A 19,996-nucleotide genomic window follows, 5' to 3' on the forward strand; every position below is an offset into this window, starting at 1 on the left:
AACAACTGACAACTCTCTACATTCCATTACTCTTGATAATGCATCCGCTGCTTTATTTTCACTGCCCGGTTTGTATTGCACCTCAAAATCATAGCCCAACAACTTTGCTACCCACCTTTGCTGTCCTTCAACAATTAACCGTTGCTCGGTTAAGTATTTTAGACTCTTTTGATCAGTACTCACAATAAAATGATGCCCCAAAAGATAGTGTCGCCATTTTTGTATCGCAAACACAATTGCCTTTAATTCTCGTTCATAAACTGAAAGTGTCTTGGCTGTATCCGAGAACGCTTGACTTAAGAAAGCTATAGGCCTCTTTCTTTGCATCAAAGCAGCCCCCATCCCTACACCCGAAGCATCAGTTTCGACAATAAAGACATCTGAAAAATCTGGCATAGCCAATGAAGGTAATCTGAGCATGGCATACTTTAATTCTTCAAAAGCAAGCTGGGCTGGTTCTCCCCAATGGAAATTGTCCTTTTTCAACAGCTGAGTTAATGGGCGAGCAATATGACCATAATTTTTCACAAACCGTCTATAATAACCGGTTAATCCTAAAAATCCCCGTAGCCCTTTCAAATTCTTGGGAATGGGCCTATTTTGGATAGCTTCCACCTTCTTAGGATCTGCATTCAAACCAGTACCCGAAATGATATGGCCCAGATACTCTAATTCAGATTGCATGAAGCTGCATTTTTTTCTATTGGCACAAAGGTGATTCTTATGCAAAACCTCCAACACTTGTCTTAAATGACTCACATGGGTCAACTCATCTCTACTGTAAACCAATATATCGTCGAAGAAAACTAGGACAAACTTCCGAAGGAAAGGTCTGAATATTTCATTCATCAAAGCTTGAAATGTCGAAGGAGCGTTGCGCAATCCAAACGGCATTACCAAGTATTCGTGGTGGCCCTCATGTGTCCTGAAAGCCGTTTTCTCAATATCTTCTGGTCTCATCCTGATTTGATGGTATCCTGACTTCAAATCCAACGTAGAAAATAATTTTGCCCCTTCTAACTCATCTAGCAGCTCATCTGTCACTGGTAAAGGAAACTTATTTGGCACCATGCCCTTGTTGAGTGCTCTAAAGTCCACACAAAACCTCCGGCTGCCATCTTTTTTTTTCACTAAAATTAGGGGACTTGAATAAGGGCTCACACTTGGTGTTATCCATCCAGCATCTAACATTTCCCTTACAAACTTCTCTATTTCTTCTTTCTGGTAGTGAGGATAACGATAAGGCCTAATGTTAGGAATGGCTGCCCCTTCCTTCATCAAAATTTTATGATCACAGTGTCTCACTAGTGGCACACCCGTTGGAGCTTTGAACACTTCACTGAACTCTTCTAAAATCTCGGTCACCTCTGCTGGAAGTATCCCTTCATACTGTTCCTTAGTCATCACTTGTAATTCCACATAATAACTATCAACTACCTTCTTCACAGCATTCCCCAACCCTTTGTATGATACCCGCTCCATGGACAACCGAGGGTCTCCCTTTATTTCCACCATATTTCCTTCCCATGGTATTTTAAGAATAGATTGCCGAAAGTTGGCCTGAATATCTCCAAGCCCTTCCTGCCAAGCATACCCCAGAATAACATCCACCCCCCCTAAATTAAATAGGAAAAAATCTTAGATCACTGGCATACCTGGAAGTGAGAGTAACACTCCTTTGCACATGCCTCGACTCTGCGTCTTGTGCCCATCACCCATTTCAACAGCATACATCGCAGCTTCTTCCACTTCTAGGTTCATTTCTGCTGCCACTTGCCAAGATAGGAAATTGTGTGAAGCTCCCGTGTCGATCAATACCGTGACTCTTCGACCTTGGATGTCTCCCCACAGCTTCAGAGAATGGCTTGATGTCAAACCTACAAGGCTATGCATGCTCAAACTCAGAGTTCCGTCTTCTTCGCCGCTCACCTCTTCGCACAACTCCACGGTTTCCATCTCCTCGAACGAAGTTTCTCCAGTTCCTAACAACATCACGTGCAAGGTCGCGTTCTGACACACATGGTCGAATGTGTAGGGTGCGTCGCACCTGAAACACAAGTTCCTCTGTCGTTTCTCCAGCCATTCGTCTGGTGAGAGCCTCCTAAAATTGGAGCCACAGCCACTGTAATTGGGATTAGGGTTTTCCCTTCCTCCTCCCCCACTTGTCTCGACGGATCCCCTCCTCCACTATTGGCCCCTTCTTTGTTTCCTAACCCATTCGTCCTTTGTTGGTTTACTGATGTCGAAACCTGTCGTGACCCACTAGCACTCAGCCCACCACGTCCAGCCATACTATTATTATTGGGCCTTTGTTCAGAATAATTTGAGGCCCGGTTAGTCAAAGCAGGCCTTTGATTAAACCCATGTCCATGCCCATGGTTGCTGTTGACCCCTTTCACGGACGTTCCCCTCTTCTCCTTCACCTTCTTCTTCTCTTCCACCCTTTCTTCTTCTCTTTCACCCTTTGTGCCAACGTCATCATTCTCCCCAACTCATTCAGATCATGGAGTCTGAATCCAGCTCTAATATCTTCTCTCAAGCCATTAAGAAATGCTGCTCTGATCATCTCATCATCTGCATGTCTCAAAGGTGCTGACAACAACTCAAATTGTTCATGGTACTCTGCAATCGTTCCCTCTTGACGAAGGCTCATTAACACCTCGTATGGGTTCCTTGAAGATGAGATGTGGAAATGTTCCAATACAGCCAATCTGAAGTCGTTCCAACTAATATTAGGGTTCCTGCCTTCCCACCATTGAAACCAATTGAGGGCTCTCCCCTCTAAACAGATAGCTGCCGTCTCTACATGTTCTTCTACCGGAATCCTATTAATCCAGAAATAGCGTTCAGCTCGGTAAAGCCATCCATAAGGATCATCACCATTAAAATAAGGCACTTCTACCCTTCTTGCTCGCTTCTCATCCCTGATTCGATTGCTTCTTTCCCTATCGCTCTCACCTCCGTTTCCATCTCCATTCGTATTTCTGTCCCTGTTTCCACTTCCATCTCTCGAACCACGGTCCTCCGTTCTCAGTATGTTGACACCATGTACGAGTTCCATCACCGTTGCACTCAACTGACGGATGGACTCTGATACGAATTTACGTAAACTTAGCAGATAGGGTACTGTATATTTTTGATAAACTGGTGTAAATTAACAGAAAATTGTACTGAATATTACTCTTGTATTAATCAACTCAAAATAACAACAATTCAAAGAACAATGCATCTGGTTCTCCATAGTCTGCTATGGATCAATGATTGAAGGAAAAGAAATCCATTCGTATTTCTGTCCCTGTTTCCACTTCCATCTCTCGAACCACGGTCCTCCGTTCTCAGTACGTTGACACCATGTACGAGTTCCATCACCGTTGCACTCAACTGACGGATGGACTCTGATACGAATTTACGTAAACTTAGCAGATAGGGTACTGTATATTTTTGATAAACTGGTGTAAATTAACAGAAAATTGTACTGAATATTACTCTTGTATTAATCAACTCAAAATAACAACAATTCAAAGAACAATGCATCTGGTTCTCCATAGTCTGCTATGGATCAATGATTGAAGGAAAAGAAATTACAGAAGAAAGAAAATGATAACAAGAGCAGCCCTTGCTTACTCTCAAAAAACACTCATAACAATATGACCCCTTGGTGCCTCTCTTTCCTGCTCCTCACTCTACTAATACCCATCCCTTGCTAACTGAATTGTTGCCCCCACGTTCTCTTCTAACCTCCAGCTGACTCAACATTCTCTAACAACGTTGCCTTGGCCTCTATTGCTGCTGGCTCAACCTCCATCTGCTTAGTATTGGGCTCTTTTGCATTGAGTCCTCTTCTTCTATATTTGTCTCTGCTGTAGACTTGTTGAAGTTGGGCCTTACGTAGTTGGGCTCTATCAATACTCCCCCCCAACAAGAGCACCTTGTCCTCAAGGTGCAGTTCTGGAAACTGGGCATCCAAAGTGACAAAATTTTCCCAAGAGTTTTCAAAGTCAGGCAACCCCAACGACTTGACAAGAACCTGAACATGGCCCTGAGCATCCCGACGCCAATCTAAAATCTCAGCAGGCCTAACCTGTAATTCCCAATCAGCAGACAGAACTGAAGGTAAAGGCTGATGAGTTTGCAGCAATGGATCAGCCTTCTTAAGTAATGAAACATGAAAAACCGGGTGAATTTTACACCCGTCAGGTAAAGATAACCTGTACGCAGCTGACCCAATTTTTTCCTCTACCAAGAAAGGCCCATAGAACCTTGGGCTCAATTTTTCATTAATTCTGGTTGCTAAAGTCTTAAGCCGGTATGGTTGAAGCTTGAGATGCACTCTATCTCCAACTTCAAACTGCACATCCCTCCGGTGTTTATCCGCCTGAACCTTCATACGATTTTGGGCCTTTTCTAAAGATGTCTTTAGCTCCTCAAGTATGACTTCTCTCTCAGCCAGCAATGATGAGACCGCATCCATTCGTAAAAAACTATTCCCCACTCTTAACAAATGAGGGGGTTCAGCTCCATAGAGTGCCTTGAACGGTGTCATACCCGTTGATTCCTTGTATGTACTATTGTACCAGAACTCAGCCCAATGTACCCACCTAGGCCAGCTTCTCGGTTTAGGCCCACAAAAACAACGGAGATAAGTTTCCAAACCCCGATTGACCACCTCCGTTTGGCCATTCGACTGAGGATGATAGGCCGTACTATAATGCAATTTGGTCCCTGCAGCCTAGAATAACTCGGACCAAAACCTGCTCAAAAAAATCTTGTCTCTATCCGAGACTATGGTCAATGGAAAACCATGTAAACGCACCACTTCCTTAATAAACAGTTCAGCCACCTGCTTTGCTGAATAAGGATGAGATAAAGTCATAAAATGAGCGTACTTCGTTAACCGGTCAACCACCACAAAAATAGTATCAACTCCAAACGCTCGAGGGAGCCCTCCAATAAAATCCATGGAGATTTCAGACCACACTTGTGTGGCGATAGGTAATGGTTGAAGAAGACCCGCCGGAGACAAATTCAGAACCTTGTTTTGTTGGCATACCGAGCACTCCTTAACATACTGCTGAATAAACTTGCGCATTCCTTCCCAATATACAAGGCCCAATACCTTGTTGTAAGTGCGAGAGAAACCCGAATGCCCACCCACATTCGAGTCATGGAACTCATGCATGATCAAGGGAATAAACCTAGAGGAAGCAGAGAGCACTAACCTGTCCTTGTAAAAAAGTCTGCCTCCTTCCAATTTAAACCCTTCATAAGCATCTGATTGCAGCACCAGTGCCTGTACCATTGCACGCAGCTTGGGATCACGCTGAACTTCACTGTCCACCTCCTCTAATTCAGGCAGCTGAACTTGAGAGATAGAGGAGTACCACATTGTCCGCGAAAGAGCATCTGCCACCACATTTTCTTTACCCGGTTGATACTGGATTTCAAAATCATAACCCAATAACTTGGAAGTCCACCTCTGTTGTTCCTCCCCTAACACAGATTGATCCAACAGAAACCTGAGACTTTTTTGGTCAGTTTTTACTACAAAATGGTGCCCAAGCAAATAATGACGCCATTTCTTCACCGCAAAGACAATGGCCATCAATTCCTTTTCATACACTGATTTAGACAGAGCAGCATTGGAAAATCCTTGACTCAGATAGGCTAATGGTCGGCCCTCTTGCATTAGGACTGCCCCTATACCCTTCCCTGAGGCATCGGTGACAACTGTGAACTGTTTAGAAAAATCGGGCAAAGACAATACAAGCGTCATAGTCATAGCCTTCTTTAAAATCTGAAAAGCTTCCTCTGACGTTTCATCCCACTTAAACCCATCTTTCTTGAGTAGTTGAGTCAGGGGTTGAGCAATTTTCCCATGATCACGAACAAATTTCCTATAGTATCCCGTGAGCCCCAGAAAGCCTCTCAACTCCTTCACATTCTTCGGGCTTGGCCACTTGGTCATGGCCATGATTTTGTTGGGATCAGCGCTCACACCCTCTGCGGTAATGAAGTGTCCCAGGTATTCAATTTGACTCTGCCCCATTTTGCATTTTTTTTTGTTCACAAACAGCTGATGTTTCCTTAAGGCCGAAAAGACCAAGTTGAGATGCTCAAGGTGTTCCAAGGCGTTCTCACTGTAAATTAAGATATCATAAAAAAAAACCAACACAAACTTCCGTAAAAAGGGCTTTAATACCTCATTCATAAGCGCATTGAAGGTTGAGGGAGCATTAGTGAGGCCAAATGGCATCACTAAGTACTCGTAGTGTCCCTCATGGGTTTCGGAATGCGGTCTTGTGAATGTCTTCCTCCCTCATCTTGATCTGATGATATCCGGATTTCAAGTCCAGCTTGCTGAACAGCTTAGAACCCCCAAGTTCATCGAGCAATTCCTCAACCACTGGAATTGGGAACCTGTCTGGCACCGTCATTTTGTTCAACGCCCTATAGTCCACACACACTCTCCAACTACCGTCTTTTTTCTTTACCAGGATGACAGGGCTTGAATAAGGACTCACACTAGGCCTGATGAACCCATCACTTAAAAGTTCAGCAATCAATTTTTCAATTTCAGACTTTTGATAATACGGGTACCTGTAAGGACGACTATTGGTCACTTGACTCCCTGGTTTCAAGATAATTGCATGGTCTCTTGTCCTTTGAGGGGGGATTCCATTTGGCCGAGCAAACAAATCCCCAAAATCTTCCAACAACTTTCCCAACTCCTTCCACCCCTGAGGAAAGATGCTGTCTTCGAGAGTCTCTGCCATATTCTGGTCCTCCTTAGTCACAAAATAACCTTGTCCAGTTTGCTTGAGGGCCTTAGTCATGGCCTTAAGAGAAGAAAGGGTTCTGGACAGGGTGGGATCTCCCACGATGATCGTCTCCTTCCCTGATTCTCCAAATCTAAGTGTCATTTCCCGAAAATTAGCTCTGATTTCCCCTAATTCCCTCAGCCAATCCAACCCCAGGACAATATCGGCACCCCCTAGCGCGAAGAGAAAGAGATCCTGCACGATATCATGTTCCTGAACTCTGACCTTCACCTTTCTACACACACCACGGCATTCCACCTTGTGTCCGTCTCCAACTACAACATTGAACGAAGGAGTCTCATCCACCGTTAGCCCAAGACGCTGGACAACCTCAACCTTCACGAAGTTGCTGGTGGCCCCACAGTCAATAAGCACCTCCAGCTTTTCTCCTTCGACTTCCCCCCACACTTTCATCGATTGATTGGAGGTGAGGCCCATCATACTATGCAACGTGAGCTGTAACTGTGACTCATCTGGTTCTTTGACGGCCTCCAAGACCATTTCGGAGTCCCTGACAACGTTGTGCGCTTCATCTTCGTCACCATCGTCCATGATCAATAGGTGAAGTTGACGAGAGGAGCAACGATGCTCTGGTGTCCACCGGTCCTCACAATGAAAACACAGGCCGCGTTTTCGCCGGTCCGCGGCCTCTGCGTTAGAAATCCGACGGAAACCACCCTGGACTGACGCAGAATTGCTCTGAGACGCGACGACTGTCTCTCCACCGGTTAGGGCACTTGGTTTAGGGTTCCCCCCCGTATTGGTCTGAGCTGATGTTTGAGGGCCTGAATTTTTAATAAAACTTCCCTTAGAGTAACTGACTTGCCCATTATTGCGAACTGGGCCATTCAAACCATTAGGCCCAAAATACCCCACCCCTTCATCCATCCAGGCAACATTCCTTTGGTCAATTCGTTGGGCCATTTTTAACATAGAAGCCAAACTGAGCCCAGGCGTCATCAGAATTTCTTGACGGATACTAGGTTTGAGCCCACTCAGCCAAGCCCCCTTCAACATCTCCTCATCCATGTAGCGCATCGTCCCTACCACCGTCTCAAATTCGTTTCTGAATACTTGCACCGAGTTCGTCTGTTTCAACGCGTACAGAGGTCCATACGGATTATCCAGGAGCTCCGGTTGAAATCGGCACAACACCTCACGCCGGAATTGCCCCCACGCCGCCGTTGGTTTATCCAGCTCCCACCAACGATACCAATTCAGGGCTTCACCTTCTAATACTAACATCACCGTGGGCACCTTGTCTTCTTCCTCCACTCCATTCACCTGGAAATACCGCTCCACTTTGCTAAGCTACGCATACGCATTTTCACCTGAAAAAATTGGTACATCCAGCTTCCTCACCCGATGATCCATGTTTCCTCCTCCTCGGTGACTACCATGAGAGGCTTCAGAACTGTTTCTTCCCCTGTTGCGGAACTCATCCGAACGGATTTGCTCTATACCTGCTCGTAGTTCCCGTAGCTGGCGAATAATTTCCGCTTGATTGGTATCATTAGCATCCATGCGTCTCATTAACTCTTCTTGGTTCCGTTCTCCTCGTCTCAGTCTTTCCTCCATTCCTTCCATGTTACGCGTTCTTACCATAACCCAGCTCCCAGTCGGAGCTTTGATACCACTTGATACGAATTTACGTAAACTTAGCAGATAGGGTACTGTATATTTTTGATAAGCTGGTGTAAATTAACAGAAAATTGTACTGAATATTACTCTTGTATTAATCAACTCAAAATAACAACAATTCAAAGAACAATGCATCTGGTTCTCCATAGTCTGCTATGGATCAATGATTGAAGGAAAAGAAATTACAGAAGAAAGAAAATGATAACAAGAGCAGCCCTTGCTTACTCTCAAAAAACACTCATAACAATATGACCCCTTGGTGCCTCTCTTTCCTGCTCCTCACTCTACTAATACCCATCCCTTGCTAAGTGAATTGTTGCCCTCACGTTCTCTTCTAACCTCCAGCTGACTCAGCATTTTCTAACAACGTTGCCTTGGCCTCTATTGCCGCTGGCTCAACCTCCATCTGCTTAGTATTGGGCTCTTTTGCATTGAGTCCTCTTCTTCTATATTTGTCTCTGCTGTAGACTTGTTGAAGTTGGGCCTTACGTAGCTGGGCTCTATCAGACTCTTCCAGCCCTGTGTATCTCTCGTTCTGTCGAACTCTTCCCCTCTCCAACTCCTCTAGTCTTGCTTCCATCCTTGTCAGTACCATATACTTCCTTTTGTTTCTTTGTTTGTTTTTTTTTTTTTAATTTCTTTTCAGGATCAATGGAGCTCTGATACCAAATTGATGGCACCTGTAGAATAATACTGGGTTGACATATTTCTATCTATGGTTTAACAGCAAACACAATCACACAATGTAATATTTTCTGAAATACCTCTGTATCAGGTTATAATAATCAAATAACAACCAGTGGCACTATGTTCATTACAAACAAGTAACCAGACTCCTACCTTCCATGCATTGAAGGGAAATACATTGAAAAGGAATAACAGACTCAATGACTCAACAATTACTCGGACTCAATACTGCAATGGAAAATACAGACTCCAACAGTAAGCAAACTAAGAGCTATCAGACGATTATTACAGACTCTTAAACAAAGAGTAAATCACCCAATTTTCCCAGTTGCCTCTACAACGAAACCTGTTGCAGAGAACCCCTATTCCCTCTCTCCAAGATGATGAATATTTTCCTCCCTTTTTTTTGTTTTCATTCCCATTATAACTAACTTCCCATCACGTTCTTTGGCTCCCCAATTTCCTTTTGGCCATTCAGCAGCTGCCAGCTGTCCTCTATGCGCGTAACTAACTTCATTTCTTTGCTTGTGCTTTGAATTATCTCCTCCTCTTCTTTACTGCTGTTACTTGGGCTTGGACCCAATAGCTGAGATCCCACCGAAACCTTCTGATTCTCTATCCCTTTGCTGACTTGATCCTTATTGTCTTGTTGGGCTGAATTTGCTTTTGAATTCCTTCTTTTATAATACTGCATAAAAGGCTCTAGTGGCCCATCAGGAAACTCCTAACGCAGGCACTAACAAAAAATCAATCTCTGTATTTGTTTTCCCACTGCGTTAGGCAGATGTAAGATATCACTAGATATTACTTAGGCATAGTTGTGATCCTGTAGCCATATTTACATATATTGAAATTTCTCCAGCTCTAGTGGCCTTTTCTTCAAAATCAACTTTGAGAAAAAGAAGAGGAAGCATTAATGTACAGACTGCTGATATCTGTTTACTCTCCATGCAGAGGAAAACCTGCTGTTCAATGCATCTTTTAACATGACCAATGCAGGATGAAATTTTCCTTTATACAGATTAGAATGCCAAAACAAAGATATCCAACATATGTATAGTTGTAAATCTCTATATGCACAAAACTTGTCCGTCACACAATAAACAGGATTATTAAGTAAATTAATTTAATACATATGGTTAGCATTTTCACTCTAATTTTCAATATGGTAAACAGAATATTGAACTTGTTTTAATGAAGAAAAATATAACAGTTTGTGCTATCTTTTGAATGGTTATTAAATGCAATCAAAGGAAATTGTACCTGGAAGCAAATTATTCATTTGAGCTCTGAAATAATGACATAAGACATTATACCATCATGAATAGTCAGTGTTACATATTTTTATTCAATTTTGTTATCTGTTAATTTATGATATAATATATCTTTTGTAGGAAAGTTTAATCTAGGGAAACTGTATGAGAAGATTGGATTTAACAAAGAAACTATATCAAGGGGAAAATATGCTGAACTCCTTGCTGCTGAACAGCGTCCTTTTAGGTAATTTTATTTCTTCATTTCCATGTATCAAGATTCTAGATGACCAGAAAAGAATATTAGTCAGTGTTATATGTCATTTGATATGTCAATTGTCAGGCACTCTCTTTGAGAAGGGAAGATGTCACTTTTACTTTATGTAGAAAAAGGTTTAGTAAAATGCTTGATGATTTCCTTAACATTCCCATTCTATTTCTATTTATGTACCATTTACAATCTCTAATGATAGGAAATTAGGAAATTACAAATTAAATCAAATCCTAATTAATTAAATAATGTACGATCTCGAAATGGGAGATACATGATCTATTTATCTAAATACAAGACACTATCCAAGACTCCCCTTCAAGTTAGAGCATACTGTTCATATGCACCCAGCTTATTATAGATGAAATGTACTCAAGGTCCCCGTAGCGACTTTGTGAAGATATCAACTAGTTAATCACTAGCATCAACAAATTCAATAATGATTTCCTTAGAAAGAATTTTCTCCATGATAATGTGACAATCAATCTCTATATGATTGGTTCTCTCATGGAAGGTCGGATTTGATGCAATGTGTAAAACAGCTTGATTATCACAACATAGTTTCAAATTACCAATATTTCCAAATGTTAACCCGCCAAGTAATTGTTTCACCATATAAATTCACAAGTGACAATTGTCATGGCTCTGTACTTAATTTCTACACGGACTGCACAATTACATTTTGCTTTTATGGGATATGAGATTACCACCAATAAAGACACTATCTTAAAGTAGATCTTTAGGGTGATCCAGAGCATTTGGGTACCCATCCAGGGTGGTAGTTGGAAGAAGGGCACGGACACAATATAGGGTTTTTCTAAACAGACGCCAGCCGACATGAATTGGATCTTGATATCATGTAAAAAACAGATTTGTCAAATGCTTGAAATGTTCCTCAGCAGCCCTATTCTATTTATTTAGGATTTACAATCTTTATCTAATAATGGGAAACTAGGAAATTATAAATGAAATCAAATCCTAATTAATTTCATAATATACAATCCCTTAATAGGAGATAAAGGATCTATTTTCCAAAATAGAAGATACTATCCAAAACTTTCTTACCAGTTGCCTGCCCTGCTCAAATGGGCTAAAAGTACATTGCTATGTTATCAATAACAGTGCAATTGCGCTCTATTGTGCTGCACTGGTGCATAGCGCACCCTCCCCACGAAAAACGTAATGCGATGTGACGGATCTATGTAGCAGTTGTAATAGTCTCAATTGCGGCCAATTGCAACGCCACTATAGAGGGGGAAATCTCGTATCTTCCCTTGTGCGTGCAATCTCGTAGTTTAAGGGGGCAAAAATGACTTTTGACCCCACTTTTTCCTGGTAATACTGATGTTTGTGCAGTGAACCCTATCGAACCACTTTTCTCTTGACTCAACTCTTCGATAAGCCTATCACGCTTTGGACGGTTTTCTTGCAAGAATACTCTCCTTTGCTCGACTTAGTTGGAGCTGTTTTCTCTCAGCCTACTCTATTTTTCTGTTTGTTGTTTTATTCTCCTGACCTATTCTCGCTACCCACTCCTCTCTTGACCCACCCGATAACGAGACTTGACAGGAGAATAAAAGTACCTTCTAAGCTCTTTTTCTCTCAAACCACTCTCTTTTCTCCTCTGTTTTGCTGTTTTCTAGTCACTTTCTCCTTTGTTTGTCTGTTCAGTTTTGATTTTAGAAATCAGAACACCTCGACTCAAGTCCACTCAAGTCATGGCATCATCAACTCCACAAAACACCTTAACACCTTGTGATTTGGTGAAACCCATTGGAAATAACTTGGATAATCGTACTTTTTTTGTATTTGTTTATGGCTTTCAAACTACAGTTACTACTGTGCAAGACAAGATTGCGGTCTCCCATTGAGACTTACAAGATGAGAGGAAGAATGCCAAAAAGTTCCTAAAGTCTGAAATCAAAGGAAAAGGTGTTGGAACTTGCAAAACACTCAAAAAGTGATCTAAAAGCAACTAGTTAAGAGCAGTCGTAAATAATGGCCAAAACAATGATGATTCTTCAGAAAATTTCAAACGGCCTTGACCCACGGAAAATTGAGCCTAGATATGAGCAAATGAGAGAAAACCGAGAAAGGAAGTTGGCGGACAACGGCTCACATGCCGGTGGAAGATAAACTGGCCGCCAGATGTTGGTGGCATGTGGAGGTTCCGATCAAGACGCAACCTAGACAGAGGGGGTTGATGGAGGGAGGTAGTTCTAATCGTGTGGTTGCCGGTCGAAAAGGTTGCTAGAAGAGTCGCTGGTGGCGGAGTGCGACCTGACAGCAACGTGATGGTAGCTATGGCTGTGGAGCGCGTCATGGACTAATGGAGATCTGCTAGTAGGACACGAGGCAATAACAACTTGTAGGTTAGATGCTTGGCAAGAAAGATGGCCGCTAGGCAATGGGCCCAGTAGGATTTGAGTTTTGCAGTTTTGCAAAAGGGAAGGGTTTTGCGGAAGCAAGGTTTCCCAAAACGTGAGCTCTAGTACCAACTTGAAGTTGAGGAATTGTATGTCAACTACGCCACATAAGGGTTATATTTATAATAATACATATGGGCTTGGCCCCTATTTACACAATGTGGGACTAACTAACACAACTATATACATTCTAACAAATGTAAAGAACCTTTAGCCCAAATTCATTCCCTTTTCCTCTCAATTCATGCCTTCCTTGCACTACCTATCCTTCCATCTTATATTCTCATTTTCTGCTAACCAAATTCCCACTTCCCATCATTCCTTGCCAACTCAACATTTAGTTATTTTCTAAGACTTAACATGAATATTTCATTTATTTCCTATTCTATCCTCCTCAGCCTTGGGTTTATCCTTCTACTTCCCATCCTTTTCCTTGCAGCATATGCCTCAGCAAAGGGGTCTGTGAGAATATATCCACTAATTTTTCACTCCAAATACTAGTAATGTTACTCAGTCAAGAAGTTAGAGGAAGAGCCTCGAAGTAGCAATAAGGTTGTTTTTTTATGACTGGAAAGTCACGGGTTCGAGTCTGAGAAGCAACCTCTTTACGAAAATACAAGGGTAAACTCTCGCCACTATCCTTGCAAAGTCGGGAGTCTTATGCACCGGGGCTTGCCTTTTTACTTAGTCAAGAAGTTTACTTTTCCACTATCACCCCAAAAAAACCAAACTCTAAGCGAGAACATTCGGGTAAGGCATTGAATGACCCTGTTGTTACTATTTCTATTTATATAGGGCGGATGTAGCAATTATGAGTGTCCGTGATGAACAGTAGATAAAATTTAGCATGGATTGCCATGGACGTACATAATTTTGGTACTTTGGTAGCAATTTTAGGGTTCCCTGTTCATGATCTCTGAAAAAGAGGTTCATTCCTTAATATTTGAAAGTGGACCGTGGCAAAGAAAATCCACTGAACAATGAACAATATCACTATCTTTTACCCCATAGGCACTTAAAGATCAGCTTAAGGAGGTTCACTGATGGAACCCAGAAAAATATATCACTGATTTCATTAACAATGGAGGCATAGCCTCTTTTTACATACACTAATACAAAAATAAAATGCAGAAAATAAATTCTAAGAGACCTCAACTCCCAGAGATCTCCAATTTTTCCCACTAACTAATTCTGAATTCACGCATACCTCACACTCCCACACTCCCCTCCTTATATCCTATTATTTGAGAATATTCTAGAATAACTCCCTAACTCCCTAACTAATTATCTCAGGTCCATCAATACTCTCCTTTCAAAATTCACCTTGTCCTCAAGGTGAAGAAAGAGAAGGTAGTGTGAGGGAAATTTCCACCTGGGTCCCATTGTTTAAAGCATACAGACCTCGTTATGTTGGAGGCCGAAGAATTGCTATTTAACCACGTTGCACATGACTTGCTTGAGGGTAACTTAGTAGGACTCCTGGAAGCTACATGGAGTACTTTCAGGAACTCTATAATTGCTATTTCTTGGGCACATGACAGCTTCAGGTCCACCTCCATTTGCTCAACCTTTACTGCCATGCTTGATAAGTCAATCTGAATGCCCTTGCACGTCCCTCGACTATGCACACTGTTTCCATCGCCCATGGCTGCCAAGTCTGTATTCTCTGGTACTGAACCTCCCACACCCAACAACATAACCAGCAAGCTTGGGTTGTGACAAATATAGTGTGCAAAGCAGACATACATCTTCTTCATCTCTTCCAGCGAAAATTCTTCATTGCAAATATGGTTCTCAGAAGAAGTGACAGGCAGTCGGTGTACTAGGGATGCTGAACTAGGTTGGAAGAATTGTTGTGACTTTGTGGTAGACGGTCCAAGACATTGTGGATAAGTGACTGAGGACACTGGACTTGTGTAAGACATTGGGCCATGTCCTGCATAAAAGAAAACTGGACGGACATAAGGTATTGGGCCTGGGCCTGGGCCTGAACGGATATAAGAGAAAGATGAACTCGTATATTGGGCTGAAGCTGAATATGAAGAAGCCCAATGAGTGTGAGCTTGATCTGTAGGAACAACTGGGTGAGAGGTCTGAGCTGATGGACCCATGGTTATACGCTGTGACAGAACCACCAAATTATTATCAAAGCGCCACCAACACGTCACAGTTTGCAACCCGACCCGTTCACGTTCTTTCTCCATTTCTTTGATTCCTTGTGCGAGCTTGAGCACGTCTTCCTTCCCCAAATCTGATACTGCGTGTAACTGCAATTCTGCTGCCTCAACGTCCTCTTCTTCGTCTTGATCTTCTTCATCCTCTTGCACTTCTTCTTTTTCCCTAATTTCTTCTGATTCTTTTTCTGAGTTTTGATCTACCTCAGCGTCTCCTCCTCCTTCTACCCACTGTGTCAATGTTATTACTTCTGTCATTCTTGCCACCTGCTGCCTTCTGGCCACATCTCTAATGTCCTTATGCATAATAGCTGTCCTATTCCTTTCGTAGATCTTCTTCTATCCTCTTTTTTTGGATCTGTCTTCTTCTTCAACAGCTGATTTTTCTTCTTTTTTCTGTTGCGTTTCTTTTTTTTTTTTCGATTTTTGTTTCTTTGATTCTCAATTTTTTTTCTTCTGCAAAACAAGGATCGATGCGCTGTATTAATGTCCAAATTGTTTTCTGAAGTTGACGAAAAGCGTCTTCAACTCAATCCATTCCTTCTTCCACTCGATCCATGCTTGCTTCCAATCGATCCAAGCTCCTCTCCATTCTGTTCACTTTGTTTTCCATTTTTTTTTTTTCCAGATCTGGAACAGAAACACCCCTAGATCGGAAGTGCTCTGGTACCAAATTGATGGAACCCAGAAAAATATATCACTGATTTATTAACAATGCCTCTTTTTACATACACTAATACAAAAATAAAATGCAGAAAAAAAATCCCAAGAGACCTCAATTCCCAGATATCCCCAATTTTCCCCACCAACTAATTATGAATTCATGCATACCTCACACTCCCACACTCCCTAACTAACTAATTATCTCAGGCCCATCATTCACGAATATACAGCCATTTATGCTTTAAGAAATTATTTTCTTGCCATTATATCTTTAAATTTATGGCCTTTCCAGGGGTGGTATTTTTCTGTTGTATCAGATTATCTTTATTTATTTGACTCCCGGACAGACAAAGATGAACATTTTTATTTCTTTTTTTTTTTTTCTTTTTTTTTTTGTTACAGACCAGATGAAGCAGAGCTATTTGCCAAATCTGCGCAGCATGCTTATAAACAATTTCGAGACAAGGCAGCTTTATCCAGATCAATGACAGTATGTTTTAAATTTAATAAGCTAATTTCCTTTTTTTTTTCTCTCATCCTTCTTATAGATCTTAGTTACAGCTACTATTCTGTCACTAGGTAGATAAGATGGAGGAAGTCGCCCAGGGGAGGGTTTGGACTGGTAAAGATGCAGCTTCGCATGGTTTGGTTGATGCTATTGGAGGGCTTTCTCGAGCTATTGCCATAGCAAAATTGAAGGCCAATATACCTCAAGACAGACAGGTTGGTTTGAGATCACCTTTATTTTGGCAATATGAATGTTGTGCTTGAGAAGTACCGTTGCAAAACATGGTGATTGTGCTTGAGCTATGCCAGGTTACTGTTGTGGAGATCTCCAGACCCAGCCCTTCTCTACCCGAGATTTTATTAGGCGTAGGGAATTCCCTCATTGGAGTAGACAGAACGTTGAAGGAACTGCTACAGGGCTTGACATTTTCTGATGGAGTTCAAGCCCGGATGGATGGAATCATGTTTCAGACATTAGAAGGATATCCTTACGCCAACCCCATTTTGTCAATAATAAAAGATTACCTTAGTTCCATGTAGTTGTTCATAATTCATTACAATCATTTTGTCTCATTTTATTTATTAAGTTCACCCTATATTTTTTCTCGAGTTTGTCCAAAGGGACAATAGAATATAGATGAAGGGGGTTTTCTAACTTCTATTGCATGTCCTTGTCCCTACGTTTTCTCCCTCACAATCCTTGTACATGCATAATGTAAAGTTGGAAAATTTAAAGCATAGTTTTACACATCAACCAAGTATTTAGATGGAATTTCGTTTACACTGGTTGCTGCTGCTCTTCATTTTTCCTTTGGTGCTTACATATTGCTGATGCAAGTTGGAGTAACGTCAAGATTTATATCCCCATAAACTTCAAGGTTAGTCTTGTTACTACGCAATTAGACAAACGTTGAAAGGTCAACGTTTGGTTCTATTTCTGTTTTATTTTTGTCAAAACTAATTTTTTATAAGATGTTGCACGGATTGCCTTCGAAAGTTCAACCACTCGCCGAAATAATCTTTATACACGTACTTAATCATAAACCTTGGTGCTGCAAATTTTTTAAGGAAAACTTAAACTTTCCTATAGTTTTGTTTTAAATCATTTACAACCTTATATTTTTTTTAATCATTTACCTCCTCATAGTTTTTGATATGGACTTACTGCACACAAGATAGATGCCCAATCACTAAATGCCCTTGCGACATAGCCTAAAATATAGACCATCCCGCCAAAGAGGTATGAATCTCGCTAAAGTACTTGGCCACTAAGCCAACATGACTTAACTTGAAAGGAATCATTATTGCCGAGGTTAGCAAGTCAGGCAAGTTGGCCACCACTAGGAACCAATGAAAACTTCTGCTTGCCACTGTACCTATTGAGTTTACTACAAAACATAGGCTTGTCTATTAAGGAATAGTCTGAGAGAGGCCATCTGTAAGAACCTGCACCGTTAAATTAGGAATCTAATTAATTAATGATGAGATTAATGAGATAATTTTATAATTGACCCTAATAATTATGAGAAGGCTTAAATAATGATGGTAGTGATTAATAATGTTGAAAGTCGCTTTTCTGACGAAAATTGCATATACCGATTCTGCCTCACGATATAAATGCGTACGGATGAAGTATTCCGGAAAATTATGAAAAGTATATGTATATGCCACTAGAATAATATATAGGACGAGCATAATAAGTTTCAAGTCAAAATAATAAGAACTGGTGTCAGAACTGATACTGGCTAAGTAAAAGCGCGTATCAGAAAAGTACTACGAAAAATAAAATAAAAATATGACAAATCTTAGAAAAATGGCTAGGTTCAGAATCCCAAGTTTGAGATTAAAATGCTAAGCGTAGCTATTAGCGCTAATACAGTGTGATTATCTTAATGCGCATATAAATAAAAACTTTGGCACAAAAACCTAGGGCTGCTGATATTGCCTACGTAGAGTTCCTTGTGCTCTTTGTTTTTCGAACTTCCCTCCCTTCTCCCAAAGCTTGAGCCTTTGGTTTGTAAAACTTCCAAGGCACCATTTTTACTCTTGAATTCTTCTCTTTTCTTTTGCAAACACTTGAGAGATGGCCTTGTGAGGAAGAGAGACACCTCCATTCTGACTTGTGACCCCTGGTTGTGAGGGTGAGTGGCTGACTTTGTGGTTGTGGGTGGGAAGGCTAGCTTCCTTCACCTTGAGGCTTCAAGGAGCCACCTTTTGGCATAAGAGGGCTAAGCTTGGTGATCAAATTCGTAACTTTGCAAAGTCAGTGTTGTGGGACTGTGTTGGAAACTCCAAGAGTGTCCCATTTTCTAAGTTATTGGAGCTTGAGGTATACCATGATCACCTCTTTGTTATTTTCATGATTTTAGCTTGTTTAATCTATTAAAAAGTGAAACTTGGATCATTTGAGTTAAGGACTGAGATTCTAAGTCTAAAATATGTTAATGAACATCTGTTTACGGAGTCATTGGACTCCAAATCATGTTTGAACCCTTAAAAATGGGATTATGCAGATGACAGCTCGAGTATCTGCATTCTGTCTCATGAGTATTGATGGGACGAAAATTCGTGCCCATCTAAGCTCATTTTGATGGCAAAATGCCATCCGTTCCCTCACCTGATGAGCAACTTTAGCACTAAAAGCATATGTTTAATATCTTTTTGATAAAAACACAGTGGGGAACCGATGGTGACGTAAGTCTTTGGAAAATATATAAAAAGGGGAACATATTTGGAACATCAAATACACCTGCTCCACTAATTTAATATTTCTGACCACTTTGCAGGAAACGTTGGAAAGAAGTTTCCATAAAGCATAAGCGGTGCAACAATCAAGCAAGAGGAAACGTGCACAGCAGAGAATAAACGGTTCCTATTGGTTAAAGAGGAAAACAAGGCATGTGGATGATCAGAAGGAAAGACAAATCTCAACAATAACTGTCTCATCCAGCCACTTGCGCCCCTCAAAGCACTGTTCACACCGCCCCTTCTATGCAGTCAAGAAAACAACTCCAAGAGATTTACAAGCTTTCCATTCACTCTTCTGCCTATAAATAGGACGTCCCAGCACGAAGGCAACAATCGAATTCCTTAAGAAGAGATCACTTAGTTTATTTTATAGTTTTCCTTGTATTTTTGTATAGTTTTAACTTTAGTTAAGTGACAACACTTCTTTTTCATTCTGTATCACCCACTTGAGACTCCTCACGAGCAACAACCATATTTTCCACTTTTCATTTCGTTGTAATCAAGTTATTTTCATTCAACCTTGAGATGAAGGACAATGGAGGGGGCATCCATATGCTCGTGCTGTTTCTGCAGCTCGTGTGACATGGATGCCAGCATGATGCAACAAGCCAACACATTATCATCCATGTGTTGCTTGTGGGCCTCGAATTCAAATTTCGCGAACCCATCTTCCCCTTCTTTAGGCGCAATAGGTAAAGCAGTGTCAAGGACATAAGCAACTTTTTCGGCCTGCAGAATATTTCTGACGTTCCGATACCAGTCCATAAAATTAGGACCGGTTAATTTGTTCGTATCGAGTATTGAGCGC

General features: G+C 41.4%; 1 protein-coding gene across 1 annotated transcript in view; it reads left to right on the forward strand.

Moving 5' to 3' along the window:
* The window catches only part of LOC133293158 (serine protease SPPA, chloroplastic-like), a 33,209-nt gene extending 13,675 nt beyond the window's left edge, over positions 1–19,534 (forward strand). Inside the window, exons 10-14 of the mRNA XM_061491695.1 lie at positions 10,541–10,646; positions 16,336–16,423; positions 16,513–16,656; positions 16,750–17,318; positions 19,227–19,534. Of these exons, the coding sequence (XP_061347679.1) occupies positions 10,541–10,646; positions 16,336–16,423; positions 16,513–16,656; positions 16,750–16,980 (569 nt within the window). The 3' untranslated portion in view covers positions 16,981–17,318; positions 19,227–19,534. The remainder of the gene's footprint in view (positions 1–10,540; positions 10,647–16,335; positions 16,424–16,512; positions 16,657–16,749; positions 17,319–19,226) is intronic.
* The last annotated feature ends 462 nt before the right edge of the window (positions 19,535–19,996 follow it).

The sequence above is a fragment of the Gastrolobium bilobum genome, unplaced genomic scaffold (genome assembly GCF_033153095.1).
Source record: "Gastrolobium bilobum isolate Gb01-03AN ecotype WA unplaced genomic scaffold, APGP_CSIRO_Gbil_v1 utg14679, whole genome shotgun sequence".
NCBI lineage: Eukaryota > Viridiplantae > Streptophyta > Magnoliopsida > Fabales > Fabaceae > Gastrolobium > Gastrolobium bilobum.